The sequence below is a fragment of the Rhinolophus sinicus genome, chromosome 4, assembly GCF_057876585.1.
Source record: "Rhinolophus sinicus isolate RSI-liver-muscle chromosome 4, RSI-T2T, whole genome shotgun sequence".
In the NCBI taxonomy this organism is placed as follows: Eukaryota; Metazoa; Chordata; class Mammalia; order Chiroptera; family Rhinolophidae; genus Rhinolophus; species Rhinolophus sinicus.
The window spans coordinates 72,725,003-72,746,567 of record NC_142504.1 but is presented as its reverse complement, the minus strand read 5'-3'; the positions used below and the strand labels follow the sequence as shown (position 1 = coordinate 72,746,567).

Here is a 21,565-nt window from a genome sequence, read left to right as displayed (position 1 = left end):
CTATTTAATCTCTGTAATTTACTTGTAATGACTATCTCGTAGGGTGACTGTGAGGATTCAGGTACAGAACTCATATAAAATAATACAGCCAGGGCACAAGACACTTTCTCAGTAAATGTAAATATGTAATGATGATGATGATGATATTGAACATTTGAGTGTTTACCATGTGCCAGGCACTGTTTTAAGAGCTTTATATATACTAATATTCCTTTAATCCTTAGAACAACTCTATGAGATAAATATTACTTTCATCCTAATTGTATAGATAGGAAAACTAGGCACAGAATGATTAAGTAACTTACCCAAAAAGACACAGATAGTAAGTGGCAGAGCTAGGATTCAAACACAGGCAGTCTGCCACCATAACCTGAGCTCTTCCCTACTTACAGAATGGCCCTGTCCCTGCTAGGCAGACAGACCCACTCATGGCACAATTTTGAGGCTGATGAGGGTCAGTCCAGTTTCTAAGATAAATGTTGGGAATATCTGCAAACGTTTTATAAGCGTATGGCAATGCTTTCTTACCCAACCCCAACTGAGAATATTACAATCAAAATGACACATGAGGGTTTAAGCTGAAGGGTGTGGGGGACTTTTCCCTCAGCCTTTGTTTTCTCCCAGCTGGATCCTCTCTGCTTATGGATCTGGAGTCACTGACAGAAACCCTGCTAGGAAATCATTACTTCACTTTGGGCTGAAGCCAACAGGGATAATAAGTGTGTGTGTGTGTGTGTGTGTGTGTGTGTGTGTGTGTGTGTGTGTGTCCTGTCTTGTCAGTATCTAATAAACAAATTTAAATATGAAAAGCCATAGAGGACTTCCCCCCTTTCATGTGAATCACCCAGGTGACACAGTTCTGGCAGAACGACTTCTCTCAGTACCGTGTACCAAGTTTCTCAGGGCAGTTAAGACCCTGTATTTTCTCTAGGTAAGCATTTCCTTAATATTTAACCTGGTTCTTTCAGTTGAATATTTAACCCAATTCTAATGTGTTGCTTTTGTTAGAAGAATAGCTGGTCCTTGGCCTCCTCATAACCTATCTTAAATTAAAGTGCCCTTGAGAGCAATTACATGCTGAATCAGCCACTGACAGATCCTGAATAGTCTAATGCCAAAACAGCTTAGATTCACATTAGTGCTTAAGTTCTTTGTCTTCAGCACTACTCAGATTTGTCTGAATAATTATTCCTCACTTCACCACTAGTTACAAAGCACTTAACACTCACATGCGTTCAGTTTGGTAGTCCCCATTTTCCCATGTTAACATCTCTCCACTTTTCCAATTCTTCACTCTCTCTGTGTGATTTAATTTTGATCAACCTGATGGTCAAGGTATCCTTAGTGTACCAACTCAAAACTGGACACAAATCACCAGCATCTTGGAAAAGGTCCCCCTTCAATCATCCCAGACTCATTACTTTGCTTGACTAATGTAAGAAACAAGTCAATAGCCCTTGAGTTGTTCTTTCACGTTTGTCAAGCTCAACCTTGGCAATGCCAGGCTCATACGTACTGCTCCTCCCAGGGGCCAGGCTGCAGTGAAGACAAAAGGTTAACTCCTGCCAGCAAACACAGTAAAGGCAGCCATGCTCTCGTCCCTGAGCAAGCTGGGGAAGGAGGGGGGCGTTAATGAATGTATTAAATTAACTCAAACTGGAAAGGAATCTAAGAGTAAATTTTTAAAACTATCTCCTTTTCACCTTTGTTCAAGTTCTGCCTTTGAGATCTGCTTCTCATGCGTGGGAATCATAGACAGACATTGTATTGGCTGAAGTTGCAAAGTACATTAGATCTCATTCTAGAAAGGAAATGATGTGACAACTGGGATTTTAAAAAGTGACACTGACAGAAGTAAACATTTTCTATAGCAAGAGGTTATTTTCTAAGACCAAAAATCCTTTAAAATGGACCTTCTTTCAGTTAGCAGAATATTTTTATTTTAATCTGGAGAGATGTTTCCTTGGATATACTTTATGGGCCATTGAAAGTATTATCTAACTGCTTGCATGTTTCTCCTCACGTTTCATAATTGAAACTGATGGTAGGCATTGGACCTGAAAGCTCCAGAAAGAAGGAAGGAATCACCAACTGATGATTATGTGTGCAAATCTCAGAAGGCTAGCCATGCAGGAATATTTTTTATTTGTAGAGCATTGGCCTTCAGAAGCAGTGAAAGCATTAGGATTTAAGGCTACAAAACCTGTAATTGTTGTTCCTAACCTCCCGTAGAGTCAAAAGGAAGAATGCATTTTCCCCTTTGTAACAGAAAACTGAGGCTCTGTTTGCTTTCCCCTTCCCCCTTTCCAAAGTGAAAGGCAGAGTTGTTGTTGTTGTTGTTGTTGTTAATGGAAGAATCTTTTTATTGAGATCTCAACAGAAACTCCCTCATGACACTGATTTACCTATCAAGTAATCTGGAAAGAAGAAATTAGCATGTACTTCTTACAGAAGGCAGACTAACGAGTGAAGAGGATGAAATGCAATCTTCATCTGTACTAGTGAAAACATTTGGTGCAATGAATAGCAACCGTTCAGTCAGCTACATGGCAGAGCTTGACTTTTTGGTGTTTATTAAAATGCTTTCTTGCTTTCAGCCATTTTCTATAAATTCAGGCTTGTGCTCGTTTACACAGAAGACATTGAAATAATAAATTGACCGGCTAAACAGAGACCCAGGAGACAGGAACCGCACCGGGGCTTCACATTCCTGTGATTATCTGATGATGGCTCCCTGGGCCAGCAGTAATAAGCCCCGAGGAAAGCATGCTGACTAGGAAGTCACCACCAGGCCATTTCCTCTCTCTGCTTCAAGGGAGATAATGGGTGATTTACAGAGGAATTTAAGACCATTCTGTAAAACTTATACTAGTAAGTGAGATAGGACACTGAGAGGGTTTTCAGACAGGGCCACTAGTTTCTGTTTGCAAAAGGAATTGACCTGATCTGGGTTTAGTGGCTGAAAGTCAAATAGCCTATTGAGAAAACCCCAGGTAAATTTGGTACCCTTTAGTATCTACCGGTGGCATTCAAGAATGAACATATTCAGACACTATGATTTTTAAATGTCATTTATTTAAGCCAAAATCAATTTAACATTTCAAGGGGAAGAATTTCAAAGATATAAAAGAAATTCATGTTTAAAGCAAACAATTTTGTTCAATTTCTATCAAAAATGAAATGACATTTTGGGGGGGGAGTGGACCCTGTAACATGGGAAATTGCTTCACTGAAGATCAAATTTCTACATGCAAAAACTAACTCATTTTGTTTGGGGTTTGGCTGAAGTGTTTAAGGAGCCCCAGTGAAATATAAGAATTAATTTGTTAAAAGGGAAGAAGTATAATCACAGTTCAGACTCTCGGAATAGTTAGCGCATGAACCAAAGTAATGAGATCTTTGCGACCTCACAGGGATCCAGTCACTTGATCATTCCTCTTTTGAAGAGTTTCAAAAGTACATTGTGTTATTCTGGTGACTGGTGTGGGGACATGCTTAGGTATGAAAATCAGAAAAAGTGGCTTACCTGCTTACTAATTTCCAACTTTGCTGCAGATAGATGTAGAGGTTTGCCTAAGAGCTTGGTGGGGAGGAAGCACTGTGGATATAGGTTTCTTAAGAGTTGCAGCATTTTCAGATAATTGGAAGTTCACACCATAAAAGACATTCTAATTTACTTTTTCTGTGTGTTAAGTCTGTATTTTTGTGTATATGAAGTAAGGTTTATAGACATGTCCTAGATGACACCCAGACAAAATCAACAGTGGCAAATAGTTACCAATTTTCATGTAGGAAGAATGATAGAGGTCCCACTGAAGATGAAGCTGAATGAAGGCTTGAATTTGGGACTCAAATCTGTCACTTAATAATTGTGTCTCACCAGACAAGTCACTAAACCTAAGTGAGCACAGTTTTTCATTATTGCAAGGATGAAATGAAAACCACAAAGCATCATTCTGATTTTCCCTAACCTGAAGAACGATGTAAGAAATGAAATTGATGAAATGGTTGCAAAGAAATTCAAGTGGATAAAATATATACAGATTTATACAAGTTTGAAAGGCTAATAACTTCTTTCATAAAATATATAGCTCCTGACCCGAAACTTTCAGATGTGTGCAATCATCATAGTAAAATTACTTTTAGTTTTCAGCATTTAAATCCCTCATGTAGGATACAAGGCCTACCCACCTGCTCAATAGTGACTAGGATATGTGTTGTTACAATGAAAGTTAGAATGATAGCTTCTTAATTGCTTAATTATTCCCCCAAAACACAATTACTTATATTTTGGAAGAAGCAGGACTCTGTAGTAAAAACACCCAGACCTGAAAGCAGTGCATTAATTATTTTATTAATTTCTTCTTTTTACATTATGGGAAACATTCATCTATTTACAATTTTTTTTTTGTCCACACACAATCTAGGTAAATAAGTCTATGAAATTCCAGTTCATAAAGCCATAAAAATGTTCCCCACCCCTCCATCTGAAGGCTTTCAAATGAATCTTATTTTTTTCCAAACCAAAATAATTTTAAAAATTACATTTGGGAATTCAGATATGCTAGTGATTTATATTCCAGTTATTTAAAATATGCATCTAGACATGTTTTAAAAAAGAAATGGTAAATTCACAAGGATAAGGCTTAAATTAAAGTGGTAATGCACAGTAAAACATTAAGGAAACATCTATAAATAACAGAAATATATTACAAATAAATTAGTTCTATTTACCATTTCAAATATTAAAAATCTTTAATCCATTTCTTCATCTCTCTTTACAAAAAGGTTATGTGAATTGTATGGAAACATCTGCAAAAAATATAATAAATACTTAATTTCTTTGAACGTTTTTGATGTGGGAGACAAACTTCTTTTGTAATCCCCCCCAAGAAAATGCCCAAACATCTTTATACCAAAGTTAAACAAAATAAGTAATTTTTCAGGGTACATACATTTTCCATTATGAACTAAAAAACATTTCTACAAATTACATCAAAAAGAACAACGGAACAAAGGTTACGCTCATGGATGTCAGTTAAAGGGGGCAAGTGGTTAACAAGCAGCTTTATGTGGGGTCATGTTTTTACATCAATAATTACCTTTTTATAAAGTGTTTGTATAATTTGTGTTTTTAAGGAAGGCAAAGGTCATGATGCTTGTAGATATTTAGCTAAAAGATTTAAAATTTTTACCAAAAATAGGTTATGAATATACAAATACCATTCACGTAGACAAGATAAATAGACCTTCTCTTGTCTCTCTTTAAAATATCCTGGGCTAAACCAGTTTCCGAAGAAAATACTGTAGGATGATCTTGAATCTTATTAGAAATCTATTTCGTAATCCAAATCTTATCTCTACCTCAGGGCACAGAGCTGTAGTTGGGACATGGGTCTTCAAATGGATGCCGCTTCCTTCACATTAATCTGTGAGTTCCAAGTCATTTGCAGGATTGAAGGTGACCATAGGCTACCCAAGGTGGCAGTTGGCCTTACTTAATGCAAATTTTGTGTGACCTTCCATTGCTGCTACAAAGTAAAGAAAAGGTGTATTCTGTTTAAAACCAGCAAATACTTGAAGCTCAAAATCTCTGTATGCTCCAATTTTACAAAGCACTCAAGGTACTTTGTTCACCTTAGTTAAAAGTTTGTTTTTAAATAAGTTAATAGCCCTTTTCTTGTAAACCACAGCAGTGAACATTTGTGCCCTGTTTATAAAGATAGCTCAAAGCATCAATGGCTCTGAGAGGTAGCGAATTCTCTAGTGGTTTTAGAATACGTCCATGAAAATAGTTGTTGCCAGAACCCATCACCTCTCTTAATTTCATAAATAAAATTAAATTAGCACCTGGCTATGAGAGTGGTTTTTGTTTTTTTGTTTTTAAAGCTTCTCTGGTGCAAGCATATTTGATGTATGTTTTTAAAAGTCTTTCATTTTCAATGGTAATTTATAATGCTTTACGGTGGGAGCTGGACATAAAATGCCAGTGATACTTTAAGATCACCACGTTCTCAATGTTTAAAACTGTTACGAGTAAGGGCATTTAAAGATAACTTCAGCTAGACGCAAAATGCAAACTGCCCTTCCATCATGACTAAAAACATAAATCAACATTCTCTGCCAAAAGCTTGGGTTTCTTTCAGTGTTTATAAGTCATGACTTTTCCCCTCTCCTCATGGTTGCTGAGACTTGCAGGTCAAATTTCTTCTCTCACTACCTAGGACCTTAAGATGAGTGGCAGCCCTTTGGAATGGGGCAGCGTGTCTGTTGGGGTAGAAAATTTATCTGTTTGATATAGGACAAAATCCTTAAGCTGGGGTATGATAGGACTCTGGGTAGTAGTGAGAATAGACTAAAGGAGAGAATATGTCTGCAATATGAACTACTGGGTTAAAAGAACTACTGTGTAGCATTCAAAGGGATGATAGGAAAATCCAAACTTTTCTCTGAAAACAGCCTGGCTGCCCTATACAGCACTTCATGAGCAGATGTGTACTTAAATGTGTGCAATTAGGTAGCCCCCCCAGGATAGACACTAACAAATTAACAGAACCAACACTTTGCCTTTTTAAGACCCACCACCACAACAATATAACATACAAAGTACAATAAAAGTTGATAAAACATTTCAGGTCTAAATTTTCTTAATAATAGGACAAAGAAAAAAAATCCCTTCTGTAGTATCTTAAACTCCCAGTGCTTCCTTTGCCTTGCCTGTCTTCATTTTATTGCCTTTCAGAATAGATTAATTTCCCTGAAAGATCGAATTTACAATCTTCTGCTGATTGAAACATTTGAAGCAGTGATTGATGAAGTAACAGTGAGGCAGTTTGTGCAGCTGTGAGTGGTGCCGGTACCGCCGCCAGCACCTGCAGGCTTTGCTTCTCCCTTTCCCACTACACATCCGAGCCCCCCACCCCCAGCCAAACTTCGTCCCCTCTTGGTTTGTCATTCATTGATTCCGGTGAGATGGTGTGATTTCTGAGGTTGGAAATAAAGTGCTCCATCTGCTTTACAAAATAATAACCGTTTAGGGGCAATAAAGAGAATCGGAGCCCTAGTTTCTTTCACGTGGAAGACGGTTAAGTCCCAAAAGATCGCCCTGTGATACTGGATTTCTGAAATACCCTATGGTTTTATATTGCTGAGCTCTAGGGACAGACTAGCTTGAGAGAACTGAGGATGGTGGGTGACCTAAAGGGGCCATTTCTACACAGGTGGGTTCGGGTTTGCCGAGAAAAGAAAGGGTTGGCTATCCGGATGAGGCAGGTGACGCACCAGTACAGGTGGCAAAGCTCGGTGAAGAACGTGGGCAGACGGGTCTGGGCAGAGGGGTACCGGGACGGCTCTGAAGATGGACAACTACACCGCGACAGTGGAAGTCACTGGGCTTAGAGACAGAGGGCGCGGAGGGCGGAGGGGACGCGAAGAGGAGCAGGGAGGACGGAGAGTTGGGGTGAGGCCGCGGGAGGCCCCGGCGCCTCAGAGCCGGGTCTGCGCCTCGGGGATGTAGATCTCGATGCTGTCGGCGCTCTCGGTGGCCGAGTTCTGGCGGACTGACGCGGCGCGCTTGGCGGCCATCAGGCGCTTGCGGGCCTCCTGGCGCTGCGAGCTCTCCAGCGAGCGCTCCCGGATCAGCGGCGCAGCGCCCTTCGCCGGCTTCTTTGGCACTGGAGGAGGGGCCCTTCTCTCCTGATCAAAGCAGAAGGTTCAGGACATTACACAGCTTCTCAGGACAAGCTTGGGGGAAACTGGGATAGGTCAGTAGTTAGAACACTTTCTGTTTTTTAAACCTAAGGGTGGTTAGTTCTGCACACTGTATATATATATTTTCTTCATTATTCTGGCTTGGGTATTCAAAAGATGCAGGAAACAAAAATACCGGAAAGCTTAAGGCCAAGTAAGACTGGATTGCAGAACTAGGTCTCTCCAAGGGAAGGCTGTGGGTTTAAAATGCCCCCTGCTGAAAGCCTGCGCTCCCAGCACACTTAGTGTGGTTCTCTCTGGAGGCTCCAGACTCCTCCGGGTGCCAGAGATGGGAAAGGATTGCAGCGCCTGCGGTAGCATCTTAGAACTCTGCCTCAGCTCTAAGGAGGCCAGGCAGGGGGTGTGAGCTGGGTTCAGAGTTTAAAACCATCACCACCCTCTCTCCCGTCCCACCCAAACCTAAATAGCCAAATGAGGAAGAAGAGATGATAAGACTGTGTTCTTTAGCTTTGTTGATGCCACAGTGAGTGATACCCGTTTGCACATCACACACAGACACACAGCAATATTCTCTCCACCGTCACCCTGGAGGGATGACCCTGATCATTCCTATACTCGGGTGTGGAATCAGTTCCAAAATGGCTCCCAAAACATCCTGCGGGGACGTCACTCCTTAGGGACCTCAGGATGACTCTGGCCCAGAAGGCAATTCCAATCACAGGGACAGACACTGTGCCATGAAAACTTAACACAGGACTGAAAGAGTTCATATGCCTTGGCAGCAATACCACTGCAAAAACAAAAGCCATTCATTACTTAGGCAGCAAAAAAAGTGCTGTGAAAAAGAAGGGAATCTAGACTACAAAGGATTTTTAGGAAAAGGATGATAAGCTGTCAGGCTGCGAAAAGGTCTACATAAATCTGATATTTTCATTTTTAATAATTGTCATCAATAAATGTGAAACGTGCAATGTCTCATAAATGAGAAAAGTATCTTAAAATATGGATTCTTTGATACTCCAAAGGGCCCTCTTTGTGCCTTAATACTCATGCTCATCACAGCAGTTCCTCCTTGTTGGCGTGGGTGAAGTGCCCAGTTAAACTTATTACATTGGAGTTGTCCTCAGGCTGTTTAAGGGATAGTTTTGTGCAGCCCAAAGGACAGAAAAAGGAAGCACAGAGTGCAAACAGTATTCTGCCCACTCTGATTGTGCTTGTTCATTTTTTCCCCTAAAGTTCATAGGGTGATGAGAAGCTCTGATCATAGACAAAGTAAATAATGATTTAGAAATCAAGTTAACTAATGATTTGCTGTGTAAATGTCAATAGGTTACATATATCAATTCTAAGCATCACTTCTTTTGGACATTTTAAATCTTATTGTTGGGTGACTTGGTGGGTACTTTTAAAAGTATGGACATTGAAAAACTTTTTAGTCATATTTTCCTTTCCTTGTACATTTTATTTTTAAACAATAATTTTAAAAAAAATCAATGAATGAATGGGAAATTAAATGGATCATTTCTAGGAACTAAATTACCAGGATGTGTGTACATCTGTAGCGTTTCTTAAAATAAGACCAATTTAAAAGCTTATTTAGCAGACAGTTTTAAATACAGATTAAAGAACACTAGATTGAGTACAAATGTTGGGCTTCCCAAGTGAGAGGCCACACATACATCAATGGTACTTTGATACTTAACACTAAAACCCTAAGGTTGGTGGTGACAGAATTGGAGATGAGGGACAGTAATGACAGTGTTTCCCTCGTGTCTACTATGCACTGTCCCTTGGGACTGGATTTCTTCTGAGAGCCCACTGACCGAAAGAGCCCTGCTATTATGATGGGCAGCAATAGAATGGATTGGATTGCTGTTAGCTCTCTGATAGGTGAGGAGACCTGAAAAGAGCAGGGCCACCAGTGCTTCAGGGGAATGGCCATGTCTAATTTTTGTTGTTGAATCTCTTAGAACTATTTGACCTCAGGCTACAGGAAAGCAAAGGGTTAAAAAAGTCGTGCATGACAGGCCAGCCTAGGGAGGTGGACACTGGATACCTGTGTGAGCCTAATGGAACCAACATAATCAAATGTGAAAATCGCAGTTTATTAATTAAAGTAAAATAATTTGAGTATTTCTAAACTGTTGCATGAGGGACCCAGTGAGCAATATTCCCCAAGGCAAATCAACCCAAAGTAAAACTCTTTTAAAAAGAAAAAATCCCAACATTTTTGATTACTGTGAAATTTGATGGTGTGTATATTTTTAGACTTGAACAACAGTGATCTCTTTATTACTATATTTATGAAATAATTATGAAAGTCGATTAGTTTTCAGGGCTTCCTATTTTTCTCAGAAACACATTCTAGCCGTGTAAGGAAGTTGAACTCTTGCTCTATGTAATTATGCACTGAAGATGTCATTTATTTTAGTTTAAAAAGCAAAATGGAGGCAGTTCCTTCCAATGACTAAAATGGTTTAACTTAAAGTTTAATTAACAAAAAAAAAAGCCACATTCCCATTTTCCAATTCACAAAGACAGACTTTTTTTTAAATATGCCTGAAACATATTACAGATAATATCCCAAATGATTACTATGTAAACATTGTCATTACAATGAAATTAATATATCAGCTCCATTTCACATTGTAAACAGCAAGACTGAATGCAGAAGCCTATTTAGACTGTCCAGTGTTTGTGCAGGTTTTTAAATGAACCATACAAAATCTACATTGTTCTACCTTCTTGTCAAGAGGATCCATCTGTTTCCAATTATTGGCCTTTAACTGATGAAGTTCATCAAATTTCATACTAATATTTTCTATGGACAACTGCAGCATGTCCCAGAACCCCGCCAAATCCTGGGAGGTGGGCCTTGGATGAGCATTAGGGTTCTGTACAAGAAAAAGAAAAATATTCATGCTTTAGAGGCGAGCCATGATAATAAGCACAGGGCCAAAGTGGCATTTGCAAATATTTCAAATAACACAAGAAGGATGAGTTTCTTTTCATTTCCAGACAGGAGATAAAAGTGAGGCTACAAATGGTAATTGTATTTAAAAAATTTATACATGTACATATATGTATATTTCAGTTTTACTGAGTTATAATTAATAAATAAAAATTGTAAGATATTTAAGGTGTACAATATGATAATTTGATATACATTGTGAAAGAATTCCCTGCATTAAGTTAATACATCCATTACCTCACAAATTTATCGTTTTTATATTTTTTTGGTGAGAACATTAAACTCTACTCTCTTAGCAAATACAATACAGTGTAATCAACTATAGTCACCATGTTATACGTTAGATCCTCAGGTCTTATTCATCTTAAAACTGAAAGTTTGTACCCTTTTACTAACCTCTCCCTATTTCTCCCACCCCTCAGCCCCTAGCAACCACTTTTCGACTCTGTTTCTATGAGCTTAACTTTTTTTTAGATTCTACTACAAATGGTAAAGATTGTGAAACTCTTCTTTTGTAATAAAACATCCATCAATATGTATGGGGGAGAGTCTAAACATTTGAAAATCTCAGAATGTATGATCTACAACAAGATACATTTAAAAACATCATATTTAAACGAAAACACCATCATTGAAAACAATACAGTATGTTATTATTAGAGTCAGTATTTGACTCCCTGCTAACCAACTTATTCAGAGAACAGATATGAAATCTAAAATAAGATTTGTTTTAATACTCATTTTGAATGAAGTACTAGGTAGGGTAAACAGATGGTGAGTAATAAGCTAATTGAATTTTAAAGTACTATATGTTTAATAATTAAGATGTTCCTAATATTGGAAGTCATTTTATCATATAAGGACTTTGACAGACAGTATGTTATTTCTATGAAATAACATACTGTCAGAATTTAGAAATGAATTAGTTTTAAATTGACCATAACACAATATAGCAAATGTGAAAACACATATCTATACATACACATAGATGTCTGTAACAACCCATTTGCTAGAAATACTAAACATTCTTTGGTGTTTAAGGATTGACATTCTTTGCCTCCATCCACATATCCCTGACAAGTACTAGAAATTACAAACCACAAACTTATATGATCTAAGACAGAAAAACATAACTAAGAGATTGAAGGTGGCATGCTCATTGTTAATCACTACCTGCAATAGTAGCTAAAGCATTTAGGGTTACATGGATGGGAGCTTCCATATGTTAGATGTTTACAGCTGGGGTCAGTTTTGGTTACCTCTGGGCAGTTGGATACACTATGAAACCTCATGCCATACAATAACGTGAAGCCAGTTTATACTTTTAAAACCAACCCCTATAGGGCGACCTGATGGCTCAGTTGGTTGGAGTGTGAGCTCTGAACAACAGGGTTGCCAGTTCGATTCCCACATGGGCCAGTGAGCTGCGCCCTCGACAACTAGACTGAAGACAACAAGCTGCTGCTGAGCTTCCAGAGGGGCGGCCAGATGGCTCAGTTGGTTAGAGTGCGGGCTCTCAACAACACGGTTGCCGGTTCAATTCCCGCATGGGATGGTGGGTTATGCCCCCTGCAACTAAAGATTGAAAATGGCAACTGGACTTGGAGCTTAACAACTAGATTGAAGGACAATGACTTGGAGCTGATGGGCCCTGGAGAAACACACTGTTCTCTAATATTCCCCAATTACACACACACACACACAAAACCAACCCGTATAAAAAAATGGTATCATCAGAATTTCAGAAAGTGTAAGGTCAGTGACCATCAAAACTAATAGGTTGGAAAAAACTTTTTAGCTCTTTGAGTGGACTAGCATTATTGCTCTGGCCTCAAAATAGAGATGTTTTTATAAATTTAATAGTTCTAAAACTACCCATAGTTCTGAAATTCATTGGAAGAAGTAAACTCTAAAGTTTGTAAGTGTTTGGTTAAGTATTAAAATCTATTCAAATGACACCTGAATTAACAAGAGTTGCTCTGCAGCATTTTGACTTAGTAACCCAAAAGAAGTTTCTTAATATCTAGGTTCAGAAAAGACAGATGGTAGCTTTGACAAAATATCTCTCAAACGGAGTTTTATGATCTCACAATATATTTTCTTATCTTATTGATAACCAAAAAGTAAATTGTTTACAGCTTGGAGTTCACTAAAGTCTTTTAGGTTTTAAGCCTTATTGGCTAAATTGCTTCAGTGCACCAATGTATGAAATGATAGATAGTTCAGTAGGCAGAGTTTGTTTAATTCTGTATCATGGGCAATTTGTTCCCTTTTCCCTAGAAATCAGCTTGCCCCCTACATCATCAAGGGAATGGATGGGGAAGCAGAGAGACAGTTTAGGCACTCAGCCAATCTCTGAATCAGTGAATCATGTGACATCCCATATGAAAAAAGTTGCAGCACTCGCCTGGGTCTGAACCAGACCACTTGGAGGTCAGATGTGGCGAAGGGTATGGAAGAATGAGAGCTAGGTTCCTTGGTTTAGTTTCTTTTGGAAAAAGTAACTCTTATCCATTCATTCTATGCCTGAGAGTCTTGTCTGAGATAATATGCAAGTGTTTTCAAGTGTTCTCCTCAGAGTAAGAACTCAAGAAAGGAGAACTGGGAGGTCTGGTTGTGACCAATCTTAGTGCCACATTTATACGCAGCTTTGTAGACGTAAGCAAGGCCACCACAAGGCTAATGTGCTTTGTGCTGCAGAGGAGGTGAAGCTGACTAATCAGTCCCAGGTCCCTTCAATAGGGTGAGGAGTGGAACTCAAATTCCAGGGTGGAGGGATTTATAGGGAATGAGGTCAAACATACTGGGTTTTGAATCTTGGCTCTGCCTCTTACCATGAGGCCCTGGCCAAGCTATTTAACCTTTCCAATGCTCATTTTCTTCAACTATAAAACATCATAAAAATGTCACTATCTGCATCACCTCATAGAATCGCTTTGAGGATTTAACCAGTTCATATATCTAAATGCTCTTAGCATGTACCTGGCACATAGTGGGCTCCTGACCTTCTCTTCTGGGGCGTGGTTTGACCAGTCATCAATGGCCCTCTGCCTGCAGTGTAGTTCCGCTTCCATCTACCTTTAACATGCTTCTCATATTTTGCCACCTAAGTCCCTTTAAATGTGAGCCCACCAGGGACTAGGAAACATCAAAAGCTGGCTTTAACAGGGCTAACCTTTCCTACGTCTGCAAAATTTTCAGAACATTTTGTCTGTAATTTCATCTTCAAAATCTGCATAATGTTTGCATTCTGCTTTATAATATATCTGCCCATTATATAATTCTTTTAAAAGGTGTGCTGTGTGTCCTGAAGCATGTACAGATCGGCCTCCATGCGTATCTACTGGCCAGTTTGAGCAGTGTGGCTTTATATGAGCTTTCTTACATTTAAAGAACAAAGATTCATGTTAATTAAGATCTTGACACATTACCAAGTTTACAAATTAGCAGGAATTCTGTACCTGGACTGAGGTAAAGCTTAATAAAATATTTGTTTAATTCACTTACCAATACGTTAATATATAGTATCTCACAATCCAGAACAGAATTAGGGTCAGGCAATTTTGCTAAGGGAGGGGAAAACAAATTGTAGACTAGTGGTGTGATGGTGGTGTGGGGGGGGTCAGGTAGAAAGGAAGGGATAGTCCCACACGGAGATTTCAAAAAGAAAAGCCTGGTAGGAGTGGCTGGTTAGCTCAGTTGGTTAGAGTGTGGCGTTCATAACACCAAGGTTGCCGGTTCGATCATGGGCCATCATGAGCTGCGCCCTCCTTAATAAATACATAAATAAACAAATAAATAAATAAACAAGAAGAAATAAAATAAAATAAAGAGTGACTCTTTTCATGAGCTCATAATGCCAATCCAAATAAAGCCTGGTGAAGAGGGATGGAAAGTACTAATTTTGCATGCTTTCTATTTTTTCTTGGCTGAACCTGTCTAGATAAATCCCTTTTAGTCTGTATTTGTCCTTGTTAACAAGAGGATGTGGTTAAAACTCTGAAATCACAGTTTGGGCCAATTAGATTGCATATAAATATGTTTTTATTTCCACAAGATAAACAAGTTGCTTTTCAGTTTCTTTGTTTTAGATACAGCTTGACCAACAATTGGCCAATAAAAGCTATTCTCAGGGAATGACACTTGAAGACAGTACTTTGTTTTTTTAAAGGCATATGTGAGTGAAGAAGCGCTTGCCCCTATATTTTGCAGTCAATTTTTAAAATGTTGATAGTGGTGGTTTTGTCTCTGTTTTGCTTTATTTTGTTTTGCATGTCCAAGAAGGATGACTTATTCAATTGTCTCAGGGAGATCAAATCTACACTCTATGATGCCCTCCATCTCTGGCCCTTGAATTAAAATTCTGATTAGGAAATAGGCTCTGATGGCTATTTCAGAAAGAAAATCATTACCCAAAATGATTTTCTGTAATATTATTTCTGAAATACCAGGCTGCTCCCTATTTTTGTAAGAATAACGAAATCAGAGAGGCCTTGTAAAAGCCAGGAAAATGGAAAATTTTCAGCTACCAAAAGAGCAGGAAATGGAGCTTTAACTTGATTGGATTTTTTCTTCTAAGATTATTTAAGTATGAAATAAATATTTTTAATTTTAAGAAAAGCAGGAAATAAGATTCACCAAAAAACTTTCTGTCCCAGTTGGGAGAGTCCAATAGACCTTGACTTGGTTCAAAATCAGTTTTGCTTTTGTTTGGCCAGTCTTGACCACACATTCTCCTTATGGTACTAGCACAGAAATTGTAGTAATGGGGATATTACCTACCAGGTTTTCTTCACACAGTTCTCTGAACTGGTAGAATTTCTGGGCCATCAGAAGTTGGGCACTGCCCACTGCAGTTCGGATTTTCCCTAGAACTGAAAAGAGCAAACATACAAGAAGTTTATATATTATGTCTCATTGTTGCAATTTAGTCTGGTAAAACAAAGAGGAAGTTATGCTGTAATAATTCGGGAAAACAGCACACTTCACGCGCACACATGCATACAGCCCAATTGCGGTTGTTACTCTGCTGTTCTATGTAACAGAGGTTCCTAGGTTAAAATATAAAATAAACTTGGAAAAAACCACTAGTTCATCATGCACATTTCTTAGGGATAACGGAGTTTTCCACCACAGCACTGGACATTACCAAAAGAGAAAGTTTTATTTTTTCCTTTTACTGCAGGGTTGAATTTCAAGTGTTTACCTGTATAGTTATGGATTTATTTGTGTCAGCAATCATGGTCTGCTAGCTTGTTTTTCTAACCCAAATCCAAACACAAGAAAAGCCGTCCTAACTTGAAGGGGGGAACCTCTTGGCACTCACCATATCCCATCCATAGCCTTCATTATTTTTCCGGAGCTCAGCCACTGGTACTGTCAGGAAAGAGCCACCGCCAGTTGAAAGACTTTCTAAAGAGTGAACATTTTCAGCCTGTTGCCTAGGGAACGCCAGCACTGTCCCAACTTTTCCACTTCACAGACCAATGTTTTTGCTCATATAGGTTTAATTCCCTATGCACTGTGCTGAAAATCTTTCCTGCTGCAAGCTACTTTTTGCTTTCCATGCAGTCTAAGGCGAGAACCTTTCAACAGATGGGTGTGTTGAGATGGGGTGGAACGCTCTGCACAGAGCTGTCCTCGGGTCTGCATTGTCCCATAGGCTCTCCCTCCACCAAGTGGGGACCAGGGCACAGCTGCGTGCTGGAGCCCTGCCCCAGGCACTTCTCAACACACCCTCCCTGCTGGGAAGGAAGGGGAGAAGGCACCCTGCTAGCCCTTTCAAGGCCCACATTGAAAACTAGAGGGGGACATTTCTCAAAGTGCACTTGTCCCACTTTGAAATCTTCATAGGGAGGGAAATTATAGGACTGAAGCAATGTTTTTACAGTTGTTGTTTTGTTCTGAATTTACAGAGCCTGAGGCTCAGAATGGAATCAGGTCTCCCTTTCATGATTTCAGTCCCCACAAAGTCTGAGGAGAAAACAGAAGAAAAAGAAACTTCATTTTGGCCTAGGGTGTTCTAGTAATTTGCTTCTCTGTTTATTTAAAACATCCAGGCTAGCTGATGGTTTATGATGCACATTATACCTAGTCACTCCTCAAATATTTCAGCATCCCACACCTGTAATTCAGGGCAATTACGAACTCTCTAATATGTCACCAGTCCTACCAAACAGCTAAAGAGTGGACATTTGCATTCTCAGTGATAGCAAGGGGTCCCCCTTGACAGCCATCTGGCAGCAATTCCTCAGGCCAGAGTTTTTACTGCTTTTCAATCTGCTTTTAAAATCTTTTAAGATGGTTCTCCTATTCCTTTTAACTCATCAATCAGTTGTTCAATCCCTCCTCTCTCTTTCTCAACACTCCTGAAGCAGAAAGGACAGCACAAAGAGACACAGGGCACTTGAGTAGCTAAGGGTTCAGGCCCTGACTGGGCCGAGGGTCCTGGCTCCACCACTTAGACTAGCCACTGCCCTGGACAGGTCATTTAATCTGTTTTCTCCTATATAAAACGGGGCTTGAGCGGTGGCCAATAAAGGAACGCGCACGCTTGGGAAAGTTAAGGAAGTTGATTGCGAGAAAGGAGTCTATGGAGCTGCGCAAAGACCACTACAGCCCCTGAGGGAGGGTGTGAGGAGGGTTGTATCGGGGTGGTGCTGACAGGGTAGCATTGTTTGAACAGAAAACGTTGACTGCCTGCAAGCCAATAGCTATTTTGGGGCATTTTCTGTTATCGCAAGTTTGGCTCTCTCTGCAGGTGTGAACTAGCGACATGACATTTTGTTGTTTTCTTGCAGACATGGCTCTATCTCTAAGTCAAGGTCTCTGAAACCTAACATTCAGAGACCTAACATTAAGTCAAGGTCTCTGGGACCTAACATTTAGAGACCTAACAGGGCTAATGGTACCTATTTGTAGGGTTAAGGTTAAAAGTGGTAATGTACGTGAATTGCTTAGGACAGTGTCTGATATATATAGCAAGCACTCAATAAAATGTATGTTATCATCTACGATCAGGACACTATACTTCCCCTATGGGTGTTCCAGCTGTGAGCCCCACATTTGTGCTGCCCAGAAAAGAAGAGGAAAAAAACCAAAGTCTAGAATTATTCAAATGTGACCAGATATCTTTGGTTGCTTGGGATGGATATGTGCTTTGGATTACCTATCCCAGATCTGAGAGAGTTTTGAGAAGGTACTTCCTAAGTGAATGTGTGACTCTAGGTATACTCTATATTCCTGGAAACTTCTCTGAAGGGTAGGATTGTGACATCAACTAATCTCAGAATGAATCTTGGGAGATTAGAACTAGCTCCTCAGTCTCAAATTTTCTGGCTGGGATTGCATAACTCCTGGGAACTGTCATAGAAACTCAACCTATTCAGATATACCTCAAAACTTTGAGCTAATGTTCTCGGTTATAGACAAATACCTGAATATATATATATATATATATATATATATATATATATATATATATATATATATATAGACTGCCATAATAAGAGTAGGTGAGTAAGACAGTGATTCTCAAATGACGAGAAAGTAGGGGTGGCCAGCTAGTTCAGTTGGTTAGCGCATGGTGCTAAAAACACCAAGGTTGCTGGTTCGATCCCCATATGGGCCACTGTGAGCTGCGCCCTCCTTAAAAAAAAAAAAAAAATCAAATCAAATGAGAAAGCAGTATTCCAATCATTCGGGCAACACCAATCATGTAGGTAGAGGCAAACTCGGATGTTTTCTTAAAGGGAAACAAGTGGCATCTTTCTTCATTCAGCATGGTCTGGCAAGAACCCTGGGTTTGGAGCAAAAATATCTGGGGTGGAGTTATGGCCCTTTTGCCTCCCAGGTTTTTGCCATCATGTTGTTTGAGTGGAAATTCCCTACTAGTGCCAGGACTATTTGCATTTCCAATGTCCAAGTGATGGTCTTTCGTAGGCCCAGGGTAGGGAGATAACGATTGAGGCCAGGAGTGAAACCCTGAAACAGGAGGGCATGGGACAAGCAGATCTCTGTCAGGAAAACAAAACATATCTATGCCAAGTCATTGTTGCACAAAAAAATTTCAGTTGTGAAAAGAATGGAGGAACCAGGGAGGATGACTTGAAAGAGACGGTAGATGTGAGGTTCACATTTTAGTTTTTCTTTTAAAGATTATACATTGTAATGAGAAGCAGAGAAAGACTTTTTTTGGGCGTGGCGGTCTTTTATGAAAACTATGATTTAAAATCTCCTGGCTACATTCAGTTAAAACCCCAGACATTTAGAAAAGAGCATACCTGCTCCCTCCCACTGTCCCTGGGGGGGTGGGGGGGGCATGACTTTTATTTTGGGAACAAAGAAGTGGTATAAAAGGCATGAGTGAAGAGAATGAACAATTTCTTTTAACCCTGTAAGTGAATCCATGACAAAGCTGCATGGAGTTTCATTATGTTGTGGCAGCAGAGTGAAAATAGACGATTTCCTTGGGGGAAATGCCTGACTTTTTACTAAGTGAAAATCAGTATTTCAACTCCTAGGGCATAATTAACATATGTATTCTTTCATGTTTCAAGAAGAGTTAGGTCTCTTGAACTGAAGAGGCAGAAGCACCTTTCTTTGACTGTTTCCAATTCTTATTGACTATGCCCAACTCCACCATTGTCAGGCCTTCATGTTAGGCCTCAGAAACAGAGAAAAACAGACTTAATTCTTATACCCTCAACATAGCTTCCCTGAAACCTGGACATTACATATGAATATGAAGGAATATGTCTGGCTGTCCCACCAGTGGTGAAGGTTTCTGTGGTGGACACGCGGGTGAAATGCTCCCCAGGTCCTACCACATCAACTGCAATTTGATGACATACACCGAGAGAGCATAGGCATCTGAGTCAGGATCGATCAGCTTTACCACTTACCAGCTGCTGACCTTGGGAGAGTTTATCACACTTTCAGACTCTGTTTTCTTTATCTGTCAAATGATCATAATACTATCTTCATAGGATTGAAAATTCTTTAATAAAATAATATATGAAAATTGTTAGAATGTAGCAGGAATGATATCTCCTATATCCTGTCAACATTCTTTAGCTCTTAGGCATTTACTTGGAAACTAAAAGGTGGAATGATCCAAAACAGGGAATTATTTCTCCTGGTAATCCTCACACCCTGACCTTTCTCCCCAATAGTGTGGACTGACTGTCCTCTGTTTGCGTGGCTCTCTTTAAGGCAGATTTCCACAAGTGTCCAGGAGTGGGTGAATAATTTTTTTGGTCTCTCTCTATTTCCGAAATCCATAACAATTATTCAGGGGCCCAGATTTTCTCTCTGCATAGTCCGGAACAGTTCCCTCCACCTATCAGAGCCAAAACAGTGACCAACTGGCTGCTGGGTGACAAAGATACAGAGAGGAGACAGGACCTCAACCAATGCTGGACACTTAGACCACCCCGCTGGAGCCTTGTGCAGAAAACAGACTCACTGCCAAATGAGGAGTCAGAACCCTCCTCATGAGCAGCAGCTGCTACTGTAAAACAAGGTCCATCTTTGGGTGCAGAATATGCCAGGGAATCCTGCAAGCCTGGAGCGCTATATTCTGTGCTATGTTCCAAATAATGTTTTGCCACGTGGTTCAGAGTCACTACAAACCATGGTCTCCAAACTCAGTGGATCTTTCACTGTTGTTCATTAGTCCTTTGAGATGCTCTTTGTTACCTCTTTCTCTGACCCTCCTTTCCTGACTCTTACTAACTCGCAAATCAACACCTGTCCCCTCATATTCAACAATAACCTTGCCTCCTATGAGATGAAGAAAACAGAGGGTGACGAGATGAACAAAATATTCTCAATGTTCTGCTTCTCCTGATACCTGCCCCACACACAGTCCCCTAAACTGCTGAAGAGTGCAGAGATTCTATATGATGGGCAAGCAGCAGACTCTTCAGGTTCTGTTGACAACAGCAGAGATGTCAGGTGCCAGGAGAGAGTTATTTACATTCATTCCTAACGTAATCTGTCCATGACCATTAACTGCCCCACCCCACCCCACCTAAAGACTTTTCTACGTCCACTCTTCCCATCTACCAGTGTCCCTCCCAGCTGCTTTAAGCACTGCTCCATGAGTCCCTGCCTCTGTCAGCGATCTGCCTCTTTGCTAGAGCAGTACTCAAGATGCCTAGAAGCACCCTCAAGTCTCTCTCATTCTAAGGGGGAAAAAATACTCCCCAATTCCATGATCTCATCTTGCTAATATGAAATCCATATTTTCCCCTGTTATGGACTGAGTTGTATCCTACCAAAACTCATATGCCGAAGTCCTAACCCCCAGTACTTCAGAATGTGACTGTATTTGGAGGTTGGGCCTTCAAAAAGTTAAAATGAGGTCATATGGGGGGGGGGGGCCCTAATCTAGTATGACTGGTCTTTATAGGAAGAGGAAATCAGGACACAGACACACACAGAGGGAAGACCAGTTGTAAGTGAAGAGGAGACGCCTCCGAAAAAAAACAACACCTTGATCTCATACTTCTAGCCTCCAAAACTGTGAGAAAATAAATTTCTGTTGTTTAAGCCAGCCAGTCCATGGAACTTGGTTATGGCAGCCCTAGCAATCTAATACATTCCCTTAAACGCTTGATTCTCCAAAGGGTAGACTGCCTTTGCTCTCTCTGCATCCTCAACTCCACATGTCCCTCCAGGCCCTGTAGGCTGGCTCTCTCCTCACCCTCCTTACCTTCCTGGATCTCTCTGCATTTGGTACAAAGGAAACTCAGCTCCCTTGGCTCTCACAACACGCTCTGGCTCTGACGCTGTCTTTCTTGTTCTTTTTTTTTTTTAAAGCCAGTCAAATTTAGCAGTGGGGGGTTGTATACCAACTTTAGTGACACTAGCGTTAATAAG

At 40.0% G+C, this 21,565-nt stretch overlaps 1 protein-coding gene across 23 annotated transcripts in view; it reads right to left on the bottom strand.

The window, feature by feature from the left end:
- Positions 1 to 4,333: 4,333 nt before the first annotated feature.
- DLGAP1 (DLG associated protein 1) overlaps positions 4,334 to 21,565 on the bottom strand; it is an 855,894-nt gene continuing 838,662 nt past the window's right edge. For 19 of the 23 annotated variants that reach the window (XM_019755703.3, XM_019755707.3, XM_074340269.2 and 16 more), the window contains 3 exons: positions 15,464 to 15,555; positions 10,452 to 10,604; positions 4,334 to 7,695 (listed from right to left, as the gene is read on the bottom strand). In XM_019755703.3, the coding sequence (XP_019611262.1) occupies positions 7,486 to 7,695; positions 10,452 to 10,604; positions 15,464 to 15,555 (455 nt within the window). In that variant the 3' untranslated portion in view covers positions 4,334 to 7,485. Of the gene's footprint in view, positions 7,696 to 10,112; positions 10,605 to 15,463; positions 15,556 to 21,565 lie in introns of those variants that run through there. The other 4 variants (XM_074340278.2, XM_074340279.2, XM_074340275.2 and 1 more) reach the window with 1 other exon arrangement.